Below are 21,849 nucleotides of genomic sequence, written 5' to 3'. Positions count from 1 at the left end.
AGCTCTCAAGGCAAAGCTCCGGCAAAGCTCCTGGAGCCTAAACCTCCTCAAAACCTTCTTCCAGGTGGTGGTAGAGGGCAGAAAAATGGCACCTGCCTGTTACATCGTCCACTTGGGCCTTCCCAACCACAGTGTGAAAAAGAGACTGAATAATTTTTTGAAGAAAGTGAAAAAACCTCCTTGCTAGAGACCTTCCTCTTGGGTGTCTGCCCCAGGTCCTCCCATGGCTCAGGAGGATGGAGAGGAAAAGAGGGACCTGAGACCTGGAGCTCCTGGCATCAGGATGCCCCAAGGGACTTCTCAATCCCTGGAGCTCGGGGCACCTCAGCTGGGCGCTCCGGCGTTCGGTGGGGATCACGCTCCCTCTGCACCCATCGCCTCCACATTCGACCCAAACTGGGATGGGTCAAAAATCAGTGAATTTTCTCCCTTGTGCTCTTACTAGAACGGCTCACCGAGCTTTTCTGAAGCAAACACGGGCTCAGGAAGCTGTAATGAGCCCCGGTTGTCTGAGATCTTGTGCAAGGTTTCCAAAGTAAAGGAGGGAAACGGCACGTTAAATGGAAATGTAAGTATTTTCTCTAAAAACCACCGAAGGGAGCAAAGAATCCACTTAAAACATATAACCAAATGTTATTTAATATCTTAAAAAGTAACACAATCCAAAATGGATATTTCACACAACACTACATAAACAACATGAACACAATATTACCATATGGAGGGACTTTCAAATATAGACTTACAAAAATCCCTGTCCTTTTTTTTTTTTTTCCTTTAAATTATTATACTAAGCATGACAAGTAATCATCATTTACAATATGGTACACTGACACAATAAAAACCATGTTACAAATGTGCTGTTATAAATCAGTAACGTTAGGGAAGACATTTCATGAACTGTAATTATTTCATATGAAATACTATACAATATAAACAGAACATCCATCTTGGATGACCTTTACAGCAACCAGAGACCAAGTAATTTTTTAATTAATTTTTTTTTTTTTTTTTTCAGTGCAAACACATTTATACAAGGCAGTCTTGGCTGCAAAACTCCCTTCTAACATACAGTAAGTCCCACTTGCATTTATTAACTCATTTAAACCTAATGCAACAGCCACATTCAGTCACTCACAGAAAATTACCTGCAGAATTATGATCCCTTTAAACTTAAAGTCTCCTCCACGTATAAAAGTAACATCTGTGCCAATTTCTCCAAGGACCCTTTCATACTTCGGGGTGGGTATCCTTTGGGTGGCTCGAACGGCTATAGGGCAGGAGGGCAGCAGGGCACATCGCCCAGGGGCGGGTGGCCGGGGGTGTCACCGGGGGTGTCCAACCCCGGCTGCGTGCCTCCCACCTTCTGCTCCTTCTCTAGTGCCTGGGGTTGGGGCGGGGAGGAACACGGAAACCCTCAGCTCGGAACTGAGCTTCAATGGAGTTAACGACCCCGGTCCCGTCTCCGCCAGAGCGGCGGGAGACCAGGGATGGGGGCGGGGGGGGGGGGGGAGGTGGTCACGCCAAATTTGCACCCGTGTCACCGAGCCCAGCGTTTGGAGCGCCGCTATGGAAGAAGCCCGATAGTCCCGTTTATCTACTAGCACCTGCTTGGCTTTCGGTGGGTCCGCTGCATGCTTCTCATGCAGGAACGATGCACTTTACTTATGCTGGGGAGGTGTGGGGGGAGGAACATTTTAGATATATACCTTTTCTTTTTTTTTGTTAAAGAATTTCGTAAAAAATAGAACATTTCTCTCTAATACTGTACAGCTTTCTTCAGAAGAGCAAAGAGAATTGTAAACTGTGGTTGTGACACCGGATTAGGAGTGCTATTTGCTTCCTCAGCACAACAATTTGAACAACCGCGTTGGGCAAAGCTCTGCGAAACGTATTTGAAAAACAAATTTTTAATCAAAATAACTGTTCCTAAAAACCACCGCCGGCAGTACTTGTATGACCGAAAACCGATTGGTTTTGGCACTGCGAATCCAAGAGTCTCTGCAGGACCGCAAAGGAGTTTCGCTCTTACTTAAACAAGCTGAATGCATCAAAAGAATAACTTCAGAGTATGAACGTGAAACACTTTGGTTAATTATTAAACTTATTCCGGTAACTTTAAGAAAGCAACTGGTTAATAAATCAGTTGGCAGACTCTTAGCTTTTGTTTTTTCCAATGTGCCTGGACATAGAGGAGGGTCCGTGAGCTCTGCCCGCCCCACCGGCTCCCCAGGCTTCGCTGGTACCAAGAGCTTCAAGGTCCTGGGGCAAAAAGGCGTGATTTAAGTGCAAAGTATTAACTGCATTTATGATAGCCTCTAAATACGGGGCTCTTTTCTAAAAACGACTACCGCCGGCAAGCACTTAGGCCATGGTTTTCATTAAAATATTTGTTTTCCAATACATTTTACTTTTAAAAGTCGAGTGAACATTATTTTGCATATAATGGACATTTTACAGCGGTGCAAGGAGTCAAATGGCTAATGATTCCTTGTAACTTTTAACTGAAATACTTAAAACGGCAAAATTAGCTCAACCGATGATTGTGTATTAATTTGCATCAGGATAATGGTACTAGGTTTGCTGAAAGAGGTGTTCATAAACCGGGATTTTTATACAAACGTGATCTGCTTAGGTTCAACTGCCACTTTCTTCCTTTGGTTTTCGGAAAAAAAAAATCTTTTCTTTCTTCCCTCTTGAAAGGTGGCTTGTTGCAGCTGGCTACTTTTCAAAAGCCAGCTTCATTTTTCTTGGAAACTTGCCCACGTTCTTTGAACAATAGGCACATACCTCGAGTAGGGTCCCTAATCCTGCTCCCAGCAAAGTCAATTAAAGGCCGTTGGTAATTTCTACAGGAGCAAGTGTTTCAGAGGCACACAATGTATGGAACAGAGTGCGCGTCGCTAAAGGAAGAGCTGTTCTAACACCTTGGCCAGTTCAGAGAAACTACTGCCCGATATGTTGACAAAGATGGGAGGCAGAACAGGGCCCAAAGTATTTGAAGGCTGCCAAGAAAATACCCAGAGTGTCTTCTCTTAAACCCCAAACCGTCAATCGTATTTCACCGACTGTAGATGTTCCTCATTTGCTAAATCACAAATACGTTTTCAAGTTCTACCAGGCAGAAATTTCAGCAGTAACTGGGGAGAGGAGGGAAGGTTTCAACCTCCATTCCACTTTCACCCCAATTACGCAGCCTTGTCGAAGTCTTTAAGTGACTCATCTGAAAGCCAGATTTTTAATATTGTAGAAGGAAATTGTGGCAATGGAAACATGATGACTTCATACGCAAGCATTGACACACAAGAGAACGCCATGACCTAATGCTTCAAAGTTTTTAACCTTGCTTTGTACAATACACTTTTCATGTTGCTGCATTTCATCAAATTCATGGAGGTAGTTATATGTGTAAAAAAAATTACCATAAAAGTAACATGTTGTATTATAATAATACATATTAAGTGTGCAAAATGCCGACAGATTTGTGTTGACCCTTTACAGTTGAACACAACACAGATTCAACCTAATCTAACTCTGTAAACCTTTAAATTGATACATTAGAAGAATGATAGATAAGCAACCATGTAATACAAGGCTATGATTTCATCAAAGGATTAGGGTGACATAAAGCACTCAAGCTCCACTCTCGTGGTTTTGTTACCAGAACCTCAAGATGGAATTTCCTTATATTCCATTGTTGATTTTAAAAGGAAAAATAAAATAAAATAAAATTCAAGATTAGAACGTTTCTATTTGAAACTTCTGTTTACATTCCATATTCCAAGAGTCACATTAATATTGGTACAGTGCCATGTCAACATTAATATGACATTTTTGTTGTCTGCTGGTCTCTGGGAACTTTAGGAAATAACATACTATACAGTTTATAGGTACACACGATCGTATTTTGTTGGAACTACGTCTTCTGTACAACCAGCTGCCTGCATAAATTCTGATTAGTTTATGACCAACAAATATTTCCCCCAAAGGTGAAATTTGTTTTTGCTGTTCACATTTTAATAACTGCCGCTAGTACTTCAGATCATCACTGTAAATTGTTTTATCGTTTCGACATTTTTATTTACTGAATTGATACATACTACTGATGTCAGAGCTCATCTCAAAACCAAAATCACAGTCAGCCACTGCATAGTATATGACAATTCCCCACAAAAACTCTGACTCTACAGTTCGCATGGAATAAGTACGGCTGGAGTTACATACTGAATAATAAGATGCGTCATGCAAAGCATTATATGGTAATTAGAGCACATCTTGGAAGGTATGATAAGGCAGAAGGCTAAAGGCCAAGTGACTTTGATAACCAACCAAAAGCACAATGATTTCCTTTATGTGCACTGAAAGGTCTTATTGCTCCTATGAAATGGAAATTATACACCGAAACCAAGGAAAACAGATTGACTGGGTGCTCTTGACAGAACTGGAAACTGATTGCATCCAGAGCTAGAAAGCCGTTTTGTAAGTAAATGGACTATATCCAACTGTGTAACATAAGGCTGAATCTTCAGTAAAGACTTCTGATGACAACGGAGAACAGGAGTGAAGCTCAAATGACTTTGCGTACAGAGTAATAAGTCACCAGAACCTGATGAAAACACTGGTTTTTACTATGTACAGTTGGTTTTCCTACCTGTGTACTACAAGAGCTACACAACATAAACGTCCCTTTTCTATGCAACAGTTTGGGCTGTTGAACATCTTCGTATCTCTTGCTATTCTTCCACCAATTCGTCTGTTCTGATAAAAATAGAGTTAAATTTCAAGTCAGTTTGTTGCGCTACCAGGTTGCATGAGTAACAGAGCAGAATGTGACCCTATACCTAAAAATTACTCTTGGAGTTTAACTATCCTTAGAAGATACTCTGCAGTAATTAGCACGGCACCAATTACTTTGGAGTAACAGTTTAGGGGAGAGCAATTAGGATGTACCATACCTACAGAATTCAGATTTCTACTGCCAACCCTGTGGACACATTTAATTTCTAGAAACTAGACGTGTCCATAAAATGCTAGATTGCAAATAACATCCACTGAATAAAAAGGCCAGAAGTTTATAATTCTCTAAATTTTGTTCTCTGATAATCACTACAATGTATGCTATTTTTAATAGCCTAATTTAGGCACTCTATTTAATAAGCTACATAAAATAGATTTATGTCCTTCCACTAGAAAGAAATCAATTCTTCAGGCCATACTTATCATTTATATCATAAAGAATATTTTTGTGCCAAGAAATTAGTTATCCTGATTCCTATATTAATGGCAAGTTGCAATACCAGAAGCGACACAAGAATTAGATTATCTTTTTTTAAATACTTGATTTATACTGAAGACATTTGATATATTTTGTGTCACTCCACATTGTGGCTCCACGACAGTTATAACTTTCCCTTCCCTCCCCACTCCCCCCCCTCGACGCAAAGGCCCACCTCCTCATTTGTGGCTACGGAAGGTCAAGTAGCAAGTCGCAGTACGTAAACATCTCTCATACTTTTGAAACACAAAAGGAGAAGCCGTCTCCCTTCCCACCCTCCTCTTAAAAAACAAACCAAACCGAAACAAAACCCAAACCTCTTTTTACTCGCTTAAACGGGTATTTGCAAAATTGTGTCACAAAAACGCACAGTGAAAATGACTGATTAGTATCAATAATTCACAGATAGAGCTGAGGTCATCACTTGTCATGTTTGGCATTGTTTTTCCTCATGGTGATCCTGGCTGGTTACTTTCAGCAGTGGCTCAGTTTTTGAAGTAAAAAACGATCAACTCTGCAGCAGAGTTTAGCCTCTGACCGGGGGCATCACACATCTGTGGCATTTTTTAAAATGAAGTTGGCAACTGCATGGACATTGAAAATGCAGATTACACTTACAGTGTCTAGACTTTCATATATGTGCTCAGTTACAATTAAGTGAAGCAAAAAGTGTACATATTATCCCTACTGCTATTCTGTTGCTACAGAGCCGCAAATGTGAAAAGCAATACCTTGAAATAAAGATTTCTTTGTTGCCCCTAGTCTACATAGCAGCACAGTTTAAGTAAACACTAAAACTGTGGTTGAGATGCTTCTTTTTTTTTTTTTTTCATTTTTCCCCAAAGATGTAAACATCAGTCCCAGTGTCGTAAACTTTGCTGTATAGGATGAGACAGAAGATCTGAGGAGGGATGACGATCAGACACTAGTGACAGAAGCTTGCAGGCAGTTAGCAGGTTTCTGCAGTTTCTCAGCTTCACTTGTCGGCGGGTCTGCGGTGGCTCGGAAGTTGAAGGTTGGGCCTGCGCCACCATGCGCAGGGCTCAGAGCCGGGTTCTGACGTCTGTTGCTTTCAACAATACTTGAAGTGTTGGATGCCAGGCTCTCACGAGTACTAGAATGGAAAAGAAATATATATACACACTCACATATGACATGCCTATATATCTATCAACCAGACAGGAAAGGAGACTAGAGTGTTTTATAATAGGCTTCCTGTGTTTGTAGGTAACGTCACACCAATGAACCACCTCATTTTGACGGTACACACGCGTTCCTCCAAAACGGGCTCCAGAGGTACTCAGCAGTCATCGTACTGTAGCACAGGTACAGCACTAAGCAGAGCTGAAGCTGTCACACAAACGGTAAGCTGAACCAGTATCAAGGATCTGGATTTTTCACCCAAGGAAATAGCTTCCACCTTGCATGTGGAACATATTAATTTTCTTTCCTGACTGGTGCGTTTTTGCACAAAGTAACTTCATCCACTCAGCCCTGTGACAAGGCAGAGCAAGGAGAGTCATCATGTGCTGCCTCTGTTGTATCCTCTTCTACCTATGTCTTTGTACACAAAATATTAACTAGAAGTGCTACTTTACATTAAACCCACACATTTCTAAACAAAACACTTCAATTTTGCTTTGCAGCTGAGACAAGTGTAACTTACAAGATGCCGAGAAATCTTAACTGTCTGGTCTGTGATCATGCCCTAAACAACTACGAGTGCTGCTACTTCATTCCGAAAATGGACAACATTCCTTTAGTTCTAATATACTCTTTATCCATGGGAGTGACAGGACACTTGGCACCTTTAAAGACTAAGCCTTCCAACGATACATCTAATAACGAACACAGAGAAGCCTGTATTTTAGCCTACAGCTTTTAAAAAACTCAGCCAAGATACGGTAGGGCTCGTTTTGCCACTACTACTCCTTTTGTTCTCTTTTCGCTCTTAATAATTTTTGATCTCCAAATAACATGTTCCTGTGAAGAGGTTTTGTTTTCAAATAGCCACGCGGTCCCTGGTTATGTATCCTTCACCTGTATCCCTGCTTCTTGGGAAAATGACATCGCCACTTGCTATGGAGATGTTTACAGCGGAATTTAGAGGACGGAATGGGTTTGTTAAATAAGGACTAGAAACAAAGGTACTAATGACAGAGTTTCATAGTCGGTTTAAAGTCAACCTAAATTTACCTGCTACCAAAAAGGGCAGCTCTTGCCTGCCTTGTGTGGACCTGACCCTGCCACATGTTCCTGCTGCTTCCCTGATGCTAAGCCTTGCAGCCAGCCAGATCAGGGACCGCTCTCTGTTAAATACTAGCCCTAAGGAAAAAAAAAAAAAAAAAAAGAAAAGAAAAAACAACAAAAAAAGATTACTGCTAGTGCTAGCTTCAAGGGAAGAGTAAGAATGCACAGCTTTGGATGTAGCACGGGAGAAACGTGCCAGTGCATGGCATAGGGGAAGGAAAAAACACCTTGCTTAGTTGTAGGGCCGATTTAAATGATCTTAAACTGACTGAATCTGGAAAATAAATGATCACAGAATGGTAGGGGTTGGAAGCGCCCTCTGGAGATCATCTAGTCCAACCCCTTGCCAGAGCAGGGTCACCCAGAGCAGGTGGCACAGGAACGCGTCCAGGCAGGGCTGGAATGTCGCCAGAGTTGGAGACTCCACCACCTCTCTGGGCAGCCTGTGCCAGAGCTCTGCCACCCTCAAAGTAAAGAAGCTCCTTCTCATGTTTAGGTGGAACTTCCTATGTTCAAGTTTGTGCCCGTTACCTCTTGTCCTGTTGCTGGGCACCACTGAAAAGAGCCTGGCCCCATCCTCCTGACACCCACCCTTTAAGGATTTATAAGCTTATAGGAAAACTCCTGTAGATCTTTTAAATTTATCAAAATGGTATTGATCATCTTCTACCAATTATCACCTTATTGCCAGTAGTTCCAAACAGCTACGATGGGTGACGCATACAGCAAGGCATCTCTGTGAGCTGCAATGACCTATGGTGCACTTCTGTTGCTCGTGTTTTGATTCCTCTCCCTCTGCTTTTTAATGAAAATAGATGCAACCTTTGCTTTTCAGAGATCATTTGGTATTGTATCATTCTTTATGGGAATTCCAGGTCTTCAAACATTTTCAATTCTGATATTACAAACTGACCATTACAACATGTATACACAAAGACTGCAGTGAGACTTTTGCACGCAGAGCAATGCCAAAATTAGTTCTTTCTTTAGGTGACAAAAGAGCAGCAGTATTATATAAGCTCTAAAAATAAAGAAATAAAATTAATATTGACAGCTAACATTTGCTATATACAACTGGCATAAAAGCAATGAACAAAATACTGTGAGGCTGTTTTCCCAATGGTGAGGTGTTCATGATTTTCGCACACAAAATACTTTTGAAGTCAAATGACCATTGCAAATCTCTTTAACTACATCCTGGATTTTTTTTAAATGCCCCTTTTTTTGCAATTTGTCACACTTTAAAAATAAACTACTTCTTTCACAGTGTAGAATTGGTAATTTTCATTCCCCAAGCAACACTGCACACTTCAGTTTAAATGAAAAGATACCACCACAGGTCAAGAAGTCGAGAGTTACAACATCAGTGGAGGTTAGAAGTCTACCTGAGGAATACCACGTCCTGTTCCTAAACCCTTCCCTAGGCATCTGCAAACGGACACTGTCAGATCTAGCTGAATCTCACCAGATGGATGCTGGATAGCCTTTCTGTATTTCCTGGAAAAGGACTGTGAAGTACATTTTTTGTTATAAGGTAGGAAAGTAATAAAAGCATGGTAATTCAGCCAAAGGGCTGAATTCAGCCCCAGCTCGATTGATTTTTATAGACTTATACCAAGGAGTGACCAAAACTCAGCAAAATCCTCCAATTTAATCATCTCCATGCAAAGCTCATCAAAAAGCCGTTAAAATATCCAGACTATATGCTTGTCTTACAAAACAAATACAAAAGAAAACTCTACAGAATGTTGCTTTTAAAAAAAAAAAATCTTATTTTATGTGGTCTTGCCAAAAAAAGACATTTGTTAATAAGTAAACAGTAAAATAAAAAAAAGAGGGATGCATGGAACACAATCATTATTAAAAGCTGCTTATCTGTTTCCCTTTTGATCTAAACAAAGTGGTATAGCAGCGCTAAATCCAGCGTGCTCGCCATGTTCTGTTCTCTGCTGGCTAAGTTTAAGATTAACATAAATAGAAATTTCAGCTTCTGTGTAAATAATTAGGAAAGGAAATGTCTGCCTTTGCACTAACCAGAAACGCAAGCTTGATATTCGGCTAGCAAACAGCTAGCAAAATAGTAGTCTAAAACCTGATTTTTTTATCCAGTCAACATCCTATCCTGGAGATGAAATGTACTCTGCGGAGTGAGACAGGCTGGGCAAGAAGCAAACACCACCAAATACTCCCCCCCCCAAAAAAAACGTGACAGCAAGTATAGCACTTCAACTAAATGAAGAGATCACATTTAAAAAAGAACAGTGCAAACAGCCTCAAACAACAGTTGTATGTGAGAAAGATGCCGAGCATCTGCAGAACAATCAATAACAGGAACAAATTCAAAACCTTCTGAAGTTTCTTTTTTAAGCTGGACTCGGTGTAAGTGGTACGATTTGCTCAAATTTTTTTTTTCACTTTTTTTACTCAGAAAAATTATACATATGTTAAAAGCCTGTTCTAGTTTGATGATCACTGCATGCTGCAGCAGGCCCAATAATTGCTGCCTTGTCATTAACATCAAGTGGGAGTAGCCATCAAATCCAAAGGAATTTATTCCAGAGTGACATGACTTCAACTGAAAAGGAAATTTAGTCCTGTGCAGAAGCAGGAAATCTTTCCCATACCCTTCTGAGAGTCTTTACTATAGATTAAAAAAAAAAAAATAAAAAAATTCTGAGGAATGAGAACACCTTTTACAGAGGAAAAAAAAAAGGCAACAAAAAAGCCCCCCAAAACATTTCCTTTTACCTAATACAAATCCAGACTTGGAGGTTTTATTTTTAAACACAGGCAATAAATAATTTAAGCTTAAGTAAGAGGCCGTAAGAGAACTACCATTGTAAATTATTTCTGTGTTCTTAAGAGTCATTGTTCTGAACTCTGATGGGTTGCTATCCAGGGCAAACAAAACCAGGCACGCTCCATTCCAGCAGGGACCTAGGAATGTCAGAGGCTGGAGAGAGAAGAAAGAAGGCTCGAGTGAAGGATTCTTAACCTGAAAATGAGCTTGTGAAATATTCAGGGCAGGGAACACACCAGCAACTCTCTCCTCCCTGCACCTCTAAGACTCCATGAGACTGAGACACATGATGAGACTTCCAGGATGTCTCTGAGATCTCTAGAATGGAAATGACTAACCAGCACCTACACACTGGTGACGCACCGAGAATTCCATAATGTCTCTGAGATCCCTGGAATGGAAATAACTAATCAGCACCACCACACGCAAACATCTGGACAGTTTTCCCAAGTATCTTAGACAAGGCACCTCTCTGCTGATGCAGCGTCGGGTCACCTCTGAAGTCCAAACATCCTGAGCACTTTCAGCCGTGTGGGGGGAGAGGCTGTTCCGGCCTCACCAGTTTGGAATGGTGATAGATACACATCCAAAATTTTTGAAGCAAACAAACAAAAAAAGCCCAAACCCACAACAATCATCAGGTTCGGTTTTTGGTTTTTTGGTCTGAGCCAAAGATTATGCCACCTAGTCATGTCTAGTCTTCCAATTAGTCTTGTTGATGGTATCTTAAGAGGGAAAGGGAAGGGGGAGGGAATGTGCAGGACCTCATCTGTTCTATTCTAAATGCAAACACAAGTTTAATACAGAAAAAAAAAGGATACAGGGAGGTTTTCAGCAAACAGAAAACAAACTAATACAGAGTCAAAGCCGCAAATGGTCATTGGTTGCTTACGGTATGGTGGGAAACCCACACATCTGAATAGCAGATTCCAGAGCTGTAGAAAACGCTGTCTGAAATGGTTTAATATGGCCCTACGTTCTGTCACTGGTATCACACACACACATGTAACTAAAAATGGAACTTTCTAGTCTGTAAAGCTGCAATGAATGTGACAGTCCTACCGTGGAGAGTTGAACCCGCTGTCCACAGTAATGCTGCTGCTGTCCATGCTGTCCAGGCGGGCTGAGTGGGTGGCTCTCTGGTTGCTATTTTCTGTTTCCTTCGGGGTGAGAAGAGTAAGATTCTTCTCAAACTTTCGCTGCAGATCCCTCTCCTTTTCTCTCTCTAGGAGCCACTGCATCGTGCCGACATCATCCCTGTTTTTTTCTTCCTCGGCATTTTTGTTGGTTCCTTCCTCTGAGTCGTCGTCATCAGATACGTTGTAGTAGTCGAAGGAGGCCTCCTGGTTCCCCGTTGTCTCTTGCTGTCTCTGTGAAACGGGCATGACTTGTGTGACTGAGGTTACTATCGCTTGTTCAAGTTTCTCACATCTGACTGGCAACGTGTCAGAGGGGGTCTTTTGATGGGGCTTTAGCAGGGGTGTGCTAGACTTATGGTAACTATTCACAGAAAGAGTGTTGTGCAGAGGTTTAAAGAGCGTATCCTTGCTAAATATTTCTTTCCTTTTATCAAGGCTGCTTGATTCAGCGCTATGGTGTTGAACCAGCCGCCCGTTTGCGATCACCTCTGGAGCTTGGCCAGCAACCGCTGAACCACTGCTTGGGCCCTTTGGGGACTCTTCTTTGTGCACGCCAGGCTCCCTAGCAATGTGTTGAGACTGCCTTTCTACGGGAGTCATTTTTTTGAGCCCATCTGTCCCTGTCAGCGTGTCATGGTCCTCTTTATTCTTTCCCAGTGGTGATGGAGCAGTGAGCACAGTCTCACTGGATGTGTTGCACTGAAAATAGTCATCGACTGCAGATTTTGTTGTGCAGGAGTTGAGCTCGCTGTACGATGGCAAATTCTCTGTAGGCTTGCTTTGTTCTATCAGGGTACAAGAACTGGGGGTTTCTACACTGCCACTAGCTATTTCAGGGATGCAAGTCTCTTTGTAGCTTGCTGATGAAATCAGAGCCCTTTGATGACTGAGCGACTGAGATGGCCTTAAGGTACTATCATCAATGTAAGTTTGGCTAGTTGTTTGGTCATCTGGGCTACAGCCTTCACCTATGTCCTCAGGTGTGCTTAAAGTAGCTGAGCCCAGAGGTCCCTTGGAGTTATCCATGGATCTAGACCTTTCTTTAGCCTTACTGGACCGCTCATTCCTTGATCTTCTATCCTGTGTATGGCTATGGCTCCGATGGACCTTGGAGTGGGAGCTTCCCCTGGAAGGTTCAGGGAAAGGCATTTCAGTTCTTCTCTTGGCCAGCTCACCAGACACGTCCCACTCTGGTGTCATGGGAAAGTGAGATTCAATCATGTTAGGGTTGCTGTGCATTATAAAATTATCTCCCTTGTGTTCTATTATAAAACAGCCTTCCCGTGGGGATCGAGTCAAGGGATCATAGAACTCATACTCCCTTTCAGCAGGTATATCCAAATGAGAGCCATCTGATGGGTCTCCTTTGGACACCCGAGTCTTGCTGTGTGACCTCGATTTCCCATGAGACTTTCTGTGATTCCTGCTCTTTTTACTTCGTCCACTGTGGTGAGCTGAAGATCCTGCTTTGCTTCGTTGAGCTTTTTCTTCTTCAAGTTTCTTCATTAGTGCAGTGTGCCTCATGACGTTTTCCACAGTCAAGTCTGGGTTAATGCGCCTGATAATCTCCATTTCTACCTCTCTAGGTATAGTGGTAGGAGTGTCCTCATCCCGTAGCGGCCACTCCTCCGGAGGAAACTGGGCAGAGAAATTTGCCAACTGTTTTGTCTTGTCCTTCTTAAAACTTAATCGGAATAATTTGAGTCCAAATTTCTTAGACTGCTTTTCTACATCCTTAGGCTTTGTGAGTGTCTCTGCTTTATAAGAAAAATTGACAGTACTTTTACTTTTCTCAGTAGGTGGGACCTGACATAATGAAGGAGGACAGTACGAGTCTTTACAGTCTTTTGCTGATTTCCTCTGTAGGGTAGACGCATGCATGCTGTGCATGTCTTCTCTGCAACAATGGCAGGAGTCGCAGTGGTTTTTGGGTAGTGTTCGGTCCCTGACGCATCCCGAGGTGGAGGGAGTTATAGTTCCTTGTTGTGGAGAGGTACATTGAGACCTGTCAGGTATCCTCTCATCCAAATGGTACCACTTACTGTTAGTTCTTATGAGAGATGGTGTTATAAAGTAAGTCTGTGGGGTTACAATGAAATAACCATCCGGAGTTGGGTATATTTTCCTCTCCCGTACAAGCATATTCAAGGTATGTCGAAGGATTTCTGGACTGGGTGTTGGAACTCCTAGAAATGACAGTAAACACATATCAGGGAGTGCATAAAACCATGCAGGACTCTCTGGCTCCCCCCTCCCCAGCAAAAAGCTGTTTTCTCCAACGTGCAAGCTTGGAATATGCTGAACAAACAACTCCTGCAAAGCACTTTGTTAGGCATTCTCTTCTCTGTTTGTTTTTCCACTTATCTCCTGCACTTCAGACATATCAATTATTAATTAAATAGAAAGGAGGCCATTAATGGAGTGTTGAAAAAAAAAACAACCCAAAACCAACTTCTAGTTACTTCCAGGTGACCTTAAACTACAAGATGGAATCACTGGAAATCAAAGGGTGTCAGGGGAAATGTTTCACTTTTATTCTTCTTCCAACTAAATATTTATATCCCAGTTCACCAGAACTATTTATTATAATGCCCAGTCACATATAAAACAGTGGTTATTTTTTACTTTGGATGCCTAAGTTGCTCTTCCACAGAAGAATACTGCCCAGGAAAAAAGCATTCTCCCAAACCAGCCCTTTATCACAAACTTGAACTGACTTCCTCTCCCATTAAAACACGTTAACTACATCAGCTGCTCCAAAATAGACACGTCCTGAATGATACAGTTCATCTTACCCAGACTTTTCCACTATCCTGGAAGTTACAGATTTAGCTCCGAAAAACGTACGTCGAAGAGTACCCTGCCTTCTGTGTGAGATGTGAGGGATACCACCTAAGTGCATGTATTACTTACTGAGAGGGGGACAAGCATGACAACCCTGCATGAGTGCCACTTTAGCCACATGGTAGACCTGGCATTGTGAGCCTGGTCATTCCCACTACCAGTACTCCTGCTGGGTTCAGTGGTGCAGAACCAAGTCTTCAATACTTTATCAGATAAAATACCAAGTGAGCATGCTGTGCACAGGAATAAGTTACATCTAGAGCTAAGGAAACAAGAGATTTAGTTCACGAGCCAGTTTAAAAAAAAACCAACTTCATGCTCACTAAGAAATGAAAATCTTTCAACATTTTTAGTGCAAAAAGCTATCTTCAATCAACATTTTGTTGACCTAAAATGCATTTTAACTTAATGCTGGGTACTGACCTGGTTTACAGTTTTAGAACTAGAGACATTTTTTTTCAAAACTTGGATGGTCTATTTTAAACTAAAGAAAGTTAATATTCTGGGTCTTAGCTTTCTTTTCAACAAAACTAATTTAGAAAGAAAAAAAAAAGAATCACAGAGTAACTTAGGTTGGAAGTGACTTCATGAAGTTATCTGGTCAACAACAAGGTGTCTGGCCCCTACTCATAACCGGGCCAACTTAGGTCAGGTTGGTCAGGGTCTTGTCAAGTCAAGCTCTGACTATCTTCAAGAACAGAAACTCCACGGAATTATGCATGGATTTCAACAAAGTATATGCTTTTCACAAAAATACTTAACAGAAAAAAAAACAGGCGTACCTGTCACAAACACAGTATTGTCAGTAGCACACAGTGTCTGGTCACCAACTCTTCTCCCACATGTCAAAGGCTGGAGCCTGCACGCTCACTGACCTCCTTGTGTTAGCAAACATGAGGATGACAGTAAGGGCTCTGGCACTATGACCACCAGCCCACCAAAAGATTTGTGACAAGAAATAGAGAAGTTGTACTAATTCCTCAACTCACCCTCTTCCTCGCTACTGGGTTGCAGGCAACATAGTAAGTATTCTTATGTCTGGCTTTGAATGTTGTTTGAATTTAGAGACATGCCCATACTGCTCACATCCAGTAATATCTGTAACTAAAAATCTTGCAATGGAAACAGCAAAGTGTTAGGAATAACATGGACACATGAGTGAAAGCAGTTACAACAGAGAAGGTGCCAGGGAGAAGTACATGGGGGCAGTAAATATATTTCATGCGCAGTCCACAGAGCTGAAAGATCGGTGCAGATCCAGACACAGGGAGTAAAAGAGGTAAAGAAAGGATACAATTTGAGAGAATAAACGAGGCTGAAAATTGGAAAGAACACACAAATGAAATGGAGAATCATGAATGTGCATTTTCTCCCCTCTTCATGTGGGTGTCTACAATTTCTGTGATAATCCTGGAGAGAGTAACAAAGACCCCCAGAATTTCTGGATGAGCACCCATGACAGAAACAGACGGGAAAAGCCAAAATCCAGAGAACCAGGGGGAAAAACGGACTACCCCTCCCTAGCCCAGAGTCCTCAGTCTCTCTGGACTGAAGTAAACAGCATGGTGAGCTTCCTCTGGATTGTGAGGCAGTGGCAATCGGAGAGCAGGCTGCCCTCCCCATGAGCTTTCAGTAAAGCACAGGAACACGAAGAGTGATTTCAATTCCCTTAACAACCAGCAGTCATCACCTAACCTCTTCTCTCCTGCGGTGGAGCTGCTATGTCTGCCTGTGTAACACCACCCCTTTTCCATTATGCCTTGCATCACCACAAGAAGCGGATGACCTTGAATTCAAGCTCATGTGCTTCTCCATCCTGTGCTGGAAATGCACTGCAGGGCCCGATCCCGCTCCAACTGAGATGCGCTTGCTGTGCAGCAGCCAATCCCTCTTCCTGCCTCTACACAACCAACCTGACCGATCCATTGCATTTTCCAGGAGCTTAAACGTGAATACCTCAACACATACCTACCTTTGTCTGCAAGAACTTCGTCCTTCACATCCTTATTTTACTTAAAGATGTTTTTTAACATACTGTTTCAAAAACATCAGAACAAAAATAAAAGACAGGAAAACATTCTCCTAGGAGTTTATAGAAAAGTTAGGGAAAGAGACTGAAATGGACCTTCTGATGTTTTACACTAACTTAGGCAAAAATGCACTGCAAATACATGGTAAAAATAACAATATGTATTTTTTACCCAGTAAACAATAATGACTACAATGTGTTGGGTAAATGGGTCTCTAAACACTGGATGCACAGTAGTTACATTAATTGACCAAGTCCTGCGAATACAGAACGTGCAGATAAACACCAAGAAAAAAAAAAAGTGTTCCTGGGCAGTCAAAGATGCTGTAAAGTTAATGGTGGCAGCCTTCTCTCTGGAGTCGGAGACTATCACTTTTATCACTCCCAGCATACAGCACGTCCCTGTGGTTCCCTAAGCCAGCAGTGACGATGGCAGATGCAGATGTTTGGAGCTCAGCATTGACAGCTAACGCTAGCTATGGGGGTTTGTTCAGATCCCTTTCAGGTACTTACAAAAGCAGAAACAGACTCAAACTCAAATCGGGCTTTGCTGCCTGGTGGACAGGAGCAATGACACCGCTCTGGCTCCCACTGTTGCTATTTTAAATACAGATTTCCTGGTTTGCTCAAGACTTTTCTCTTTACAGCAACCTGGCCACATCACGTGGATACGTAACCTACCCCACTGCATTCAGAAGTCTCCTTATGGTCTCCCTTCCTCCATTAAATAAGAAGAGGGGAAAAAGCCAGTAGTTTAAGAGACTCTAGCATATAAAATCTTGCATGACAGCAGTGGTGTTATTTAAGATTATGTAGTGGTTTAATAATTCAAAAGCAGAAACTGTCTGGACACTGAATCATCAGACATGTACATTTTCTGCATCTCAAGAGAGTCTACTATGCCATCCACCGAGCTTCCAGACAGAAGATTATGTCTTGTTTGCTGCTCACAAAGAACACTGACCTAGAGTGAACTCAGTTAATCTATGACACTTATTTAAGCGCTACATATACATTTCACATATTTAAAGAGCGAACAGTTATGAAGGTGAATGTCAGAGGAATTTACCAGCTTTCAGAAAACTGTTCGCTTGGAAAGCAACCTAGTCCAATACACACAAGTATTTTCTACACTGAAATTCCAAACACCTTAAATTGATTCCAATAAGTACATGGACAAAACTGATGAAGAAAAAAAAAAAAGAAAAAAAATCATTACTAAATCCAGCATAGACTAAGGCTTGATGTTTTCTTCAGCCAGGTTCAGACAGATAAGAGAGTCTGGCTGCCAACCACAGGAACAGAGGTTACATTCTTAACTCATACCGGATTTCAAAGATTTACGTGTAATGGACGGGATTTAAAGCATGGTCAATAAATTATAAAGTAGGGCTGTACAAACACCTCATTGTTTAATTCTAAGTTAGAATAATGGGAGCATGTGCAGCAGGAGCCCTCTTTTTTAAAAAAAACCAACATGACAAATAACAAAACCCACAAATAAGATGTGCATTATCATTACAAACTTTTTCAATAAAACAAATTCATGAAAAATACATCTGAAGTAGTATTTAAATGGTGTTAAATCTGCTAAAATGATTTTCTCCTGAGCTGATGCTAAGGCTTAACAAGGGATAAAAGAAATACTCTGATTGGCTCATGAAATACTAGTTAAGGATGTGGAGTGGTTGCTATGTGATGTTATAAATAATTAGCATACCTTATTTCAGATAGAGCCATGGCCCAGATTTATGCCTGCACAATGGCTCAGCAAACTAGAGGGCTAGACTGCAAGTGTAAGATCCTGCGCTGAGGAAAGAGGTTTATTATTCTTAGGCAGTTTGAGAATAGCATCTAGGGTCTTAGGAAATTTATACACTCCGTGAAACGCAGTGAAGCATCTGTTCATTAAAACACAAACAACACAGGCAGACAAGTGCTGCTACAGGGTGAGACACAGAGAGGTTATGTGACCATGACAGATACATCGACACTGGTAATGCTCTCCTCTCTCTCAGAGCATCAGCACCTAATTAGGAAAAATAAACTATCAGAAAATGGGAGGAAATCAGATATTGGAAAACAGCCACAGTGAACACAAGGGCTCAAAAAGCTGCGGCTGATTTATGAGAGAGTTTAGGTAGACAAGGGAAAAATATCACTCAGCACAAGAAGAGGTTCTATTTATTGGCAAGGATAAAATTTTTGGATAATCCTCATAGAGTAAGAGAACATGTATGTTTGCTATGTTAAACATGTCATGGCTGGGAGAGAAAAGCATTTCTCTAGAAAGGGGGAAAAAATGGACAACAAAGGGGGGATTTCTATTTTTTTTTTTTCAAATAATTTTCTTTATGTTGTGGGAAGTGAGGTAGGAAAAACAAGGCTCTCCTTTTTTTTAATCTCAGACTTGAGAAACGCACATGTTCATGGCTACTGGAAAAAAAAGAGGCAGCAAGAGACTGTGTGCTAACTTGCCTCAGGCTTCTTTCTGAGCAGAGTCTAGGAAATAATCCAGCCTGTTGAATTATTTTTCATGTATGGTTCTGTCTAGCAAGAATAGCACAGTACATCAAGTCAACTGATAATCATGCTCCCAGGAAACCCAAGGGATGCCACCAATAAATTATCATTTCCAGCGTGCAATAATGTTTATATAGAAATATTCATAGAATCATTCAAAAAATACTTGCAATCTATGGAACTCTTCTAGTACAGATCTACATGGAAAACACGACTTGGAAAAAAAGAAATCATCAAAATGAATTAAACTGGAATTATAATTGTAAACTTTGCCTTCTTTGCATTCTAACCCTTACAACTTTATTTTCAAAAATCACCCAAGCATACTGAAAAAAACCCCACTCTGATAAACAAAACCACAAAATGGGACAGAAGGCCAGTATTTACAAAATATACTTGCAGTAATTTTTTCCAAAATGCAATTATTAAATGTCAGACAGAACTGTTTATTTCAGAGATAGTTCTCGATCCCGAATCGTATTTTAAAATCCCAGAACTTAGTACCAGTTACACCAAAACCATTTAACATTCAAGGCTTTAAGTAACTCTTGCTCTGAAAGGTAGGCAAAAGAATTCAAGACATCAAAACATAGCTGTGGTTAGGCTGCTCAGATGAGGCAGATGCATTAGGACTTTTCTTACTGAAGCGTTTTAAATTAGCTGATTTTTACAGCTGTAAAAGAGGTACATAATTTCTCAACCAGTTTAGAGAACTGTAAACTGAGGCACAGAATGGTTAAACCTCAATCAAAGCACAAGTGAAAAAGTTATGCTCTCTTGAGCAGTAAATCTCTACCCTGCACTTTTACACCACACTTTTAGATGTCTCTACAAGATGTGTTTTGCATGATTCACCAACTCCAGAAACAGACTGTCAGTAGGGAAGCAGCATATTCATCAGTACATTCTTAACACAGGTTTCCTTTTTTTCATGTTACAGTATCTTTAATCCAAGCTATTCTCATTTCACCATTTGATAAATATTATCAAATGCTGACAAGAATATCTTCTGAACACCAGCATTTAAGAACACAGCAAGTGGCTCCCCAAACCTTCAGTCATGGAAAGAGTTGTTGCCTTAAAAAAAAAAACAACCAAAAAAAAAAACCAAACCCAAAGAAAAAAAAAAAAAATCAAACAAAAAACACATTTAAAGATTTTCAACTGTGTCCAAGAAGGCTCTGAAAACCAGTCTGACAAATTCCTTTCAGTTTAAATATAACCTCCCCCTCAAGCAGGCACATCACGGTCATTGGACATTACTTGCATCAGGCCACACCAGTTTTGAGAGCCTGTCCTAGGTGGAGGAAGACATGCAGTCTGTGGAAAACCTGCTCTTTAAGAGAAAATGCTCTACACAGAGACCTCCATGAGGTTATCTCTAGGGAGACTGGACAATGACACTTGAATTGGCTGAACTATGTCAACAGAGCTCTTACGAGCTAGTTTACAACTGGCTTGAAAGCCACAAGGTGGAATAAGTCTGCTCTGGCTATGACACATGCTTCTTTCTCCATAACCACTAAAGAAGTCCTAAGCTCTTTTGACTATGATAATAAATAAAGTTATTTTGTGAGAAAAATCACAAACAAGCTTATTCTGACACCAGTCTGAAAAAAAGAAACATGCAATGCAGTTTGCTGTTTAGTACCTCAATAATTTTTAATATTTACCCAAATTCAGGAACTAACCCTGAAAAATGCATCTCACGTGAACAGCCTTGCCAAAGAGAACTCGTTTCTCTGTATGTTTAAGAATAAAGAAAAAGTTATAAGCCTAGAACCCTAAAGCCCCCTTTTACTTTTGGGTAACATCTCAGGATTAATCAATAATCCCATCCAGAAGAGTGAAGAAAAACAGACTACCAAACACTGAAACTCCCTCTTTCAAGTAAACCAAAAAGATAAGCGACCATTTGGGTAGCGATTAGAGGTTCTTTAACTGCCCTTTTGCAGACATGAGCTCATCTGAGCAATGATTTATTCATGTCCAGTTACCTGGGAAGCAGGTTGTTAGGTGCTCCATTAGTGCTTCTTGTGTGACTTGTTTTCGTGCAGAGTTCATTGCTGAGATGGCCAGGCAAAGGATTTCCCCCAGTGGAATAAACTGTGACTGACTGATGGGAGACATGCTGATGGGTGATACATCACCTGTAAAAAGACAACAGATGTGCAATGAAGCGTTTTGTTTAAAAATCTGCTCGTAGAACAATGATATAGAGATACAGTCGGAGAAGATGTGCACAGCTCTGCAGTCTTTGTACTGAGCTGGGGCTAAAACTCTTACAATGGAGAACCCTCCAATGGCTTATTTCAAAACTTGGACACAGTGAACTTTGCAAAATGGGAGATACACACTATGCAGACAGAGCTTCTCAAAGGATGCAGCAGAGAGATTCAGAAAAATGCCTACAAATTAGCACTTATGGTTGCAAAACCTCACGCTTCAATATCTTACCAGGTAACCGCACGAACAAAATAGCTGCATTTATTTCTCTGGACATAAAAGGGGAGATTTCACTCCCCTTTCAAAGACTAGCAGTATGGATCACCCACCATTTCCACTTGATAGAATATTTTTTCTTAATAGTAACAAAGATCAGCAAAAGAAAATATGTTGCTAAATTAATGAATAACATTTTTGCTCCGCTGATAAAGAGCAGCATTCTCTTTAGAGGCCTTAAGATTGATGCCCTGAATAAATCTCTCCTGGATCTACATGTCAAATGTCTTTGTATGGACTATGTACTTTTTAGAACAGAAGTTTTAATAGTTCCAGGACAGCCTGAAAATTAACTTTATTATAACTTTTCTCATGTTGTCTATAAAAATAATGCATTAACCTATACTTAAAAAATCATTGAAAGATCTTCAAACGGAAAGGTACAGGAGAAATTACGATTCGAGAATGCTAAAATGACTGCACAAATACACATATAAATGTGCATTTTAACATACTTTACATAAATGCAGAAATGCTTTCAGATTCT

General features: G+C 40.9%; 1 protein-coding gene across 7 annotated transcripts in view; it reads right to left on the bottom strand.

The window, feature by feature from the left end:
- Positions 1-210: 210 nt before the first annotated feature.
- The window catches only part of STOX2 (storkhead box 2), a 151,850-nt gene continuing 130,211 nt past the window's right edge, over positions 211-21,849 (bottom strand). For all 7 annotated transcript variants that reach the window (XM_054202195.1, XM_054202189.1, XM_054202191.1 and 4 more), the window contains exons 2-4: positions 20,858-21,010; positions 11,388-13,650; positions 211-6,389 (exon numbers count right to left, since the gene is read on the bottom strand). In XM_054202195.1, the coding sequence (XP_054058170.1) occupies positions 6,194-6,389; positions 11,388-13,650; positions 20,858-20,990 (2,592 nt within the window). In that variant the 5' untranslated portion in view covers positions 20,991-21,010 and the 3' untranslated portion in view covers positions 211-6,193. The remainder of the gene's footprint in view (positions 6,390-11,387; positions 13,651-20,857; positions 21,011-21,849) is intronic.

The sequence above is a fragment of the Rissa tridactyla genome, chromosome 5, assembly GCF_028500815.1.
Source record: "Rissa tridactyla isolate bRisTri1 chromosome 5, bRisTri1.patW.cur.20221130, whole genome shotgun sequence".
Classification (NCBI taxonomy): domain Eukaryota; kingdom Metazoa; phylum Chordata; class Aves; order Charadriiformes; family Laridae; genus Rissa; species Rissa tridactyla.
This window is presented reverse-complemented; position numbering and strand designations above follow the sequence as displayed.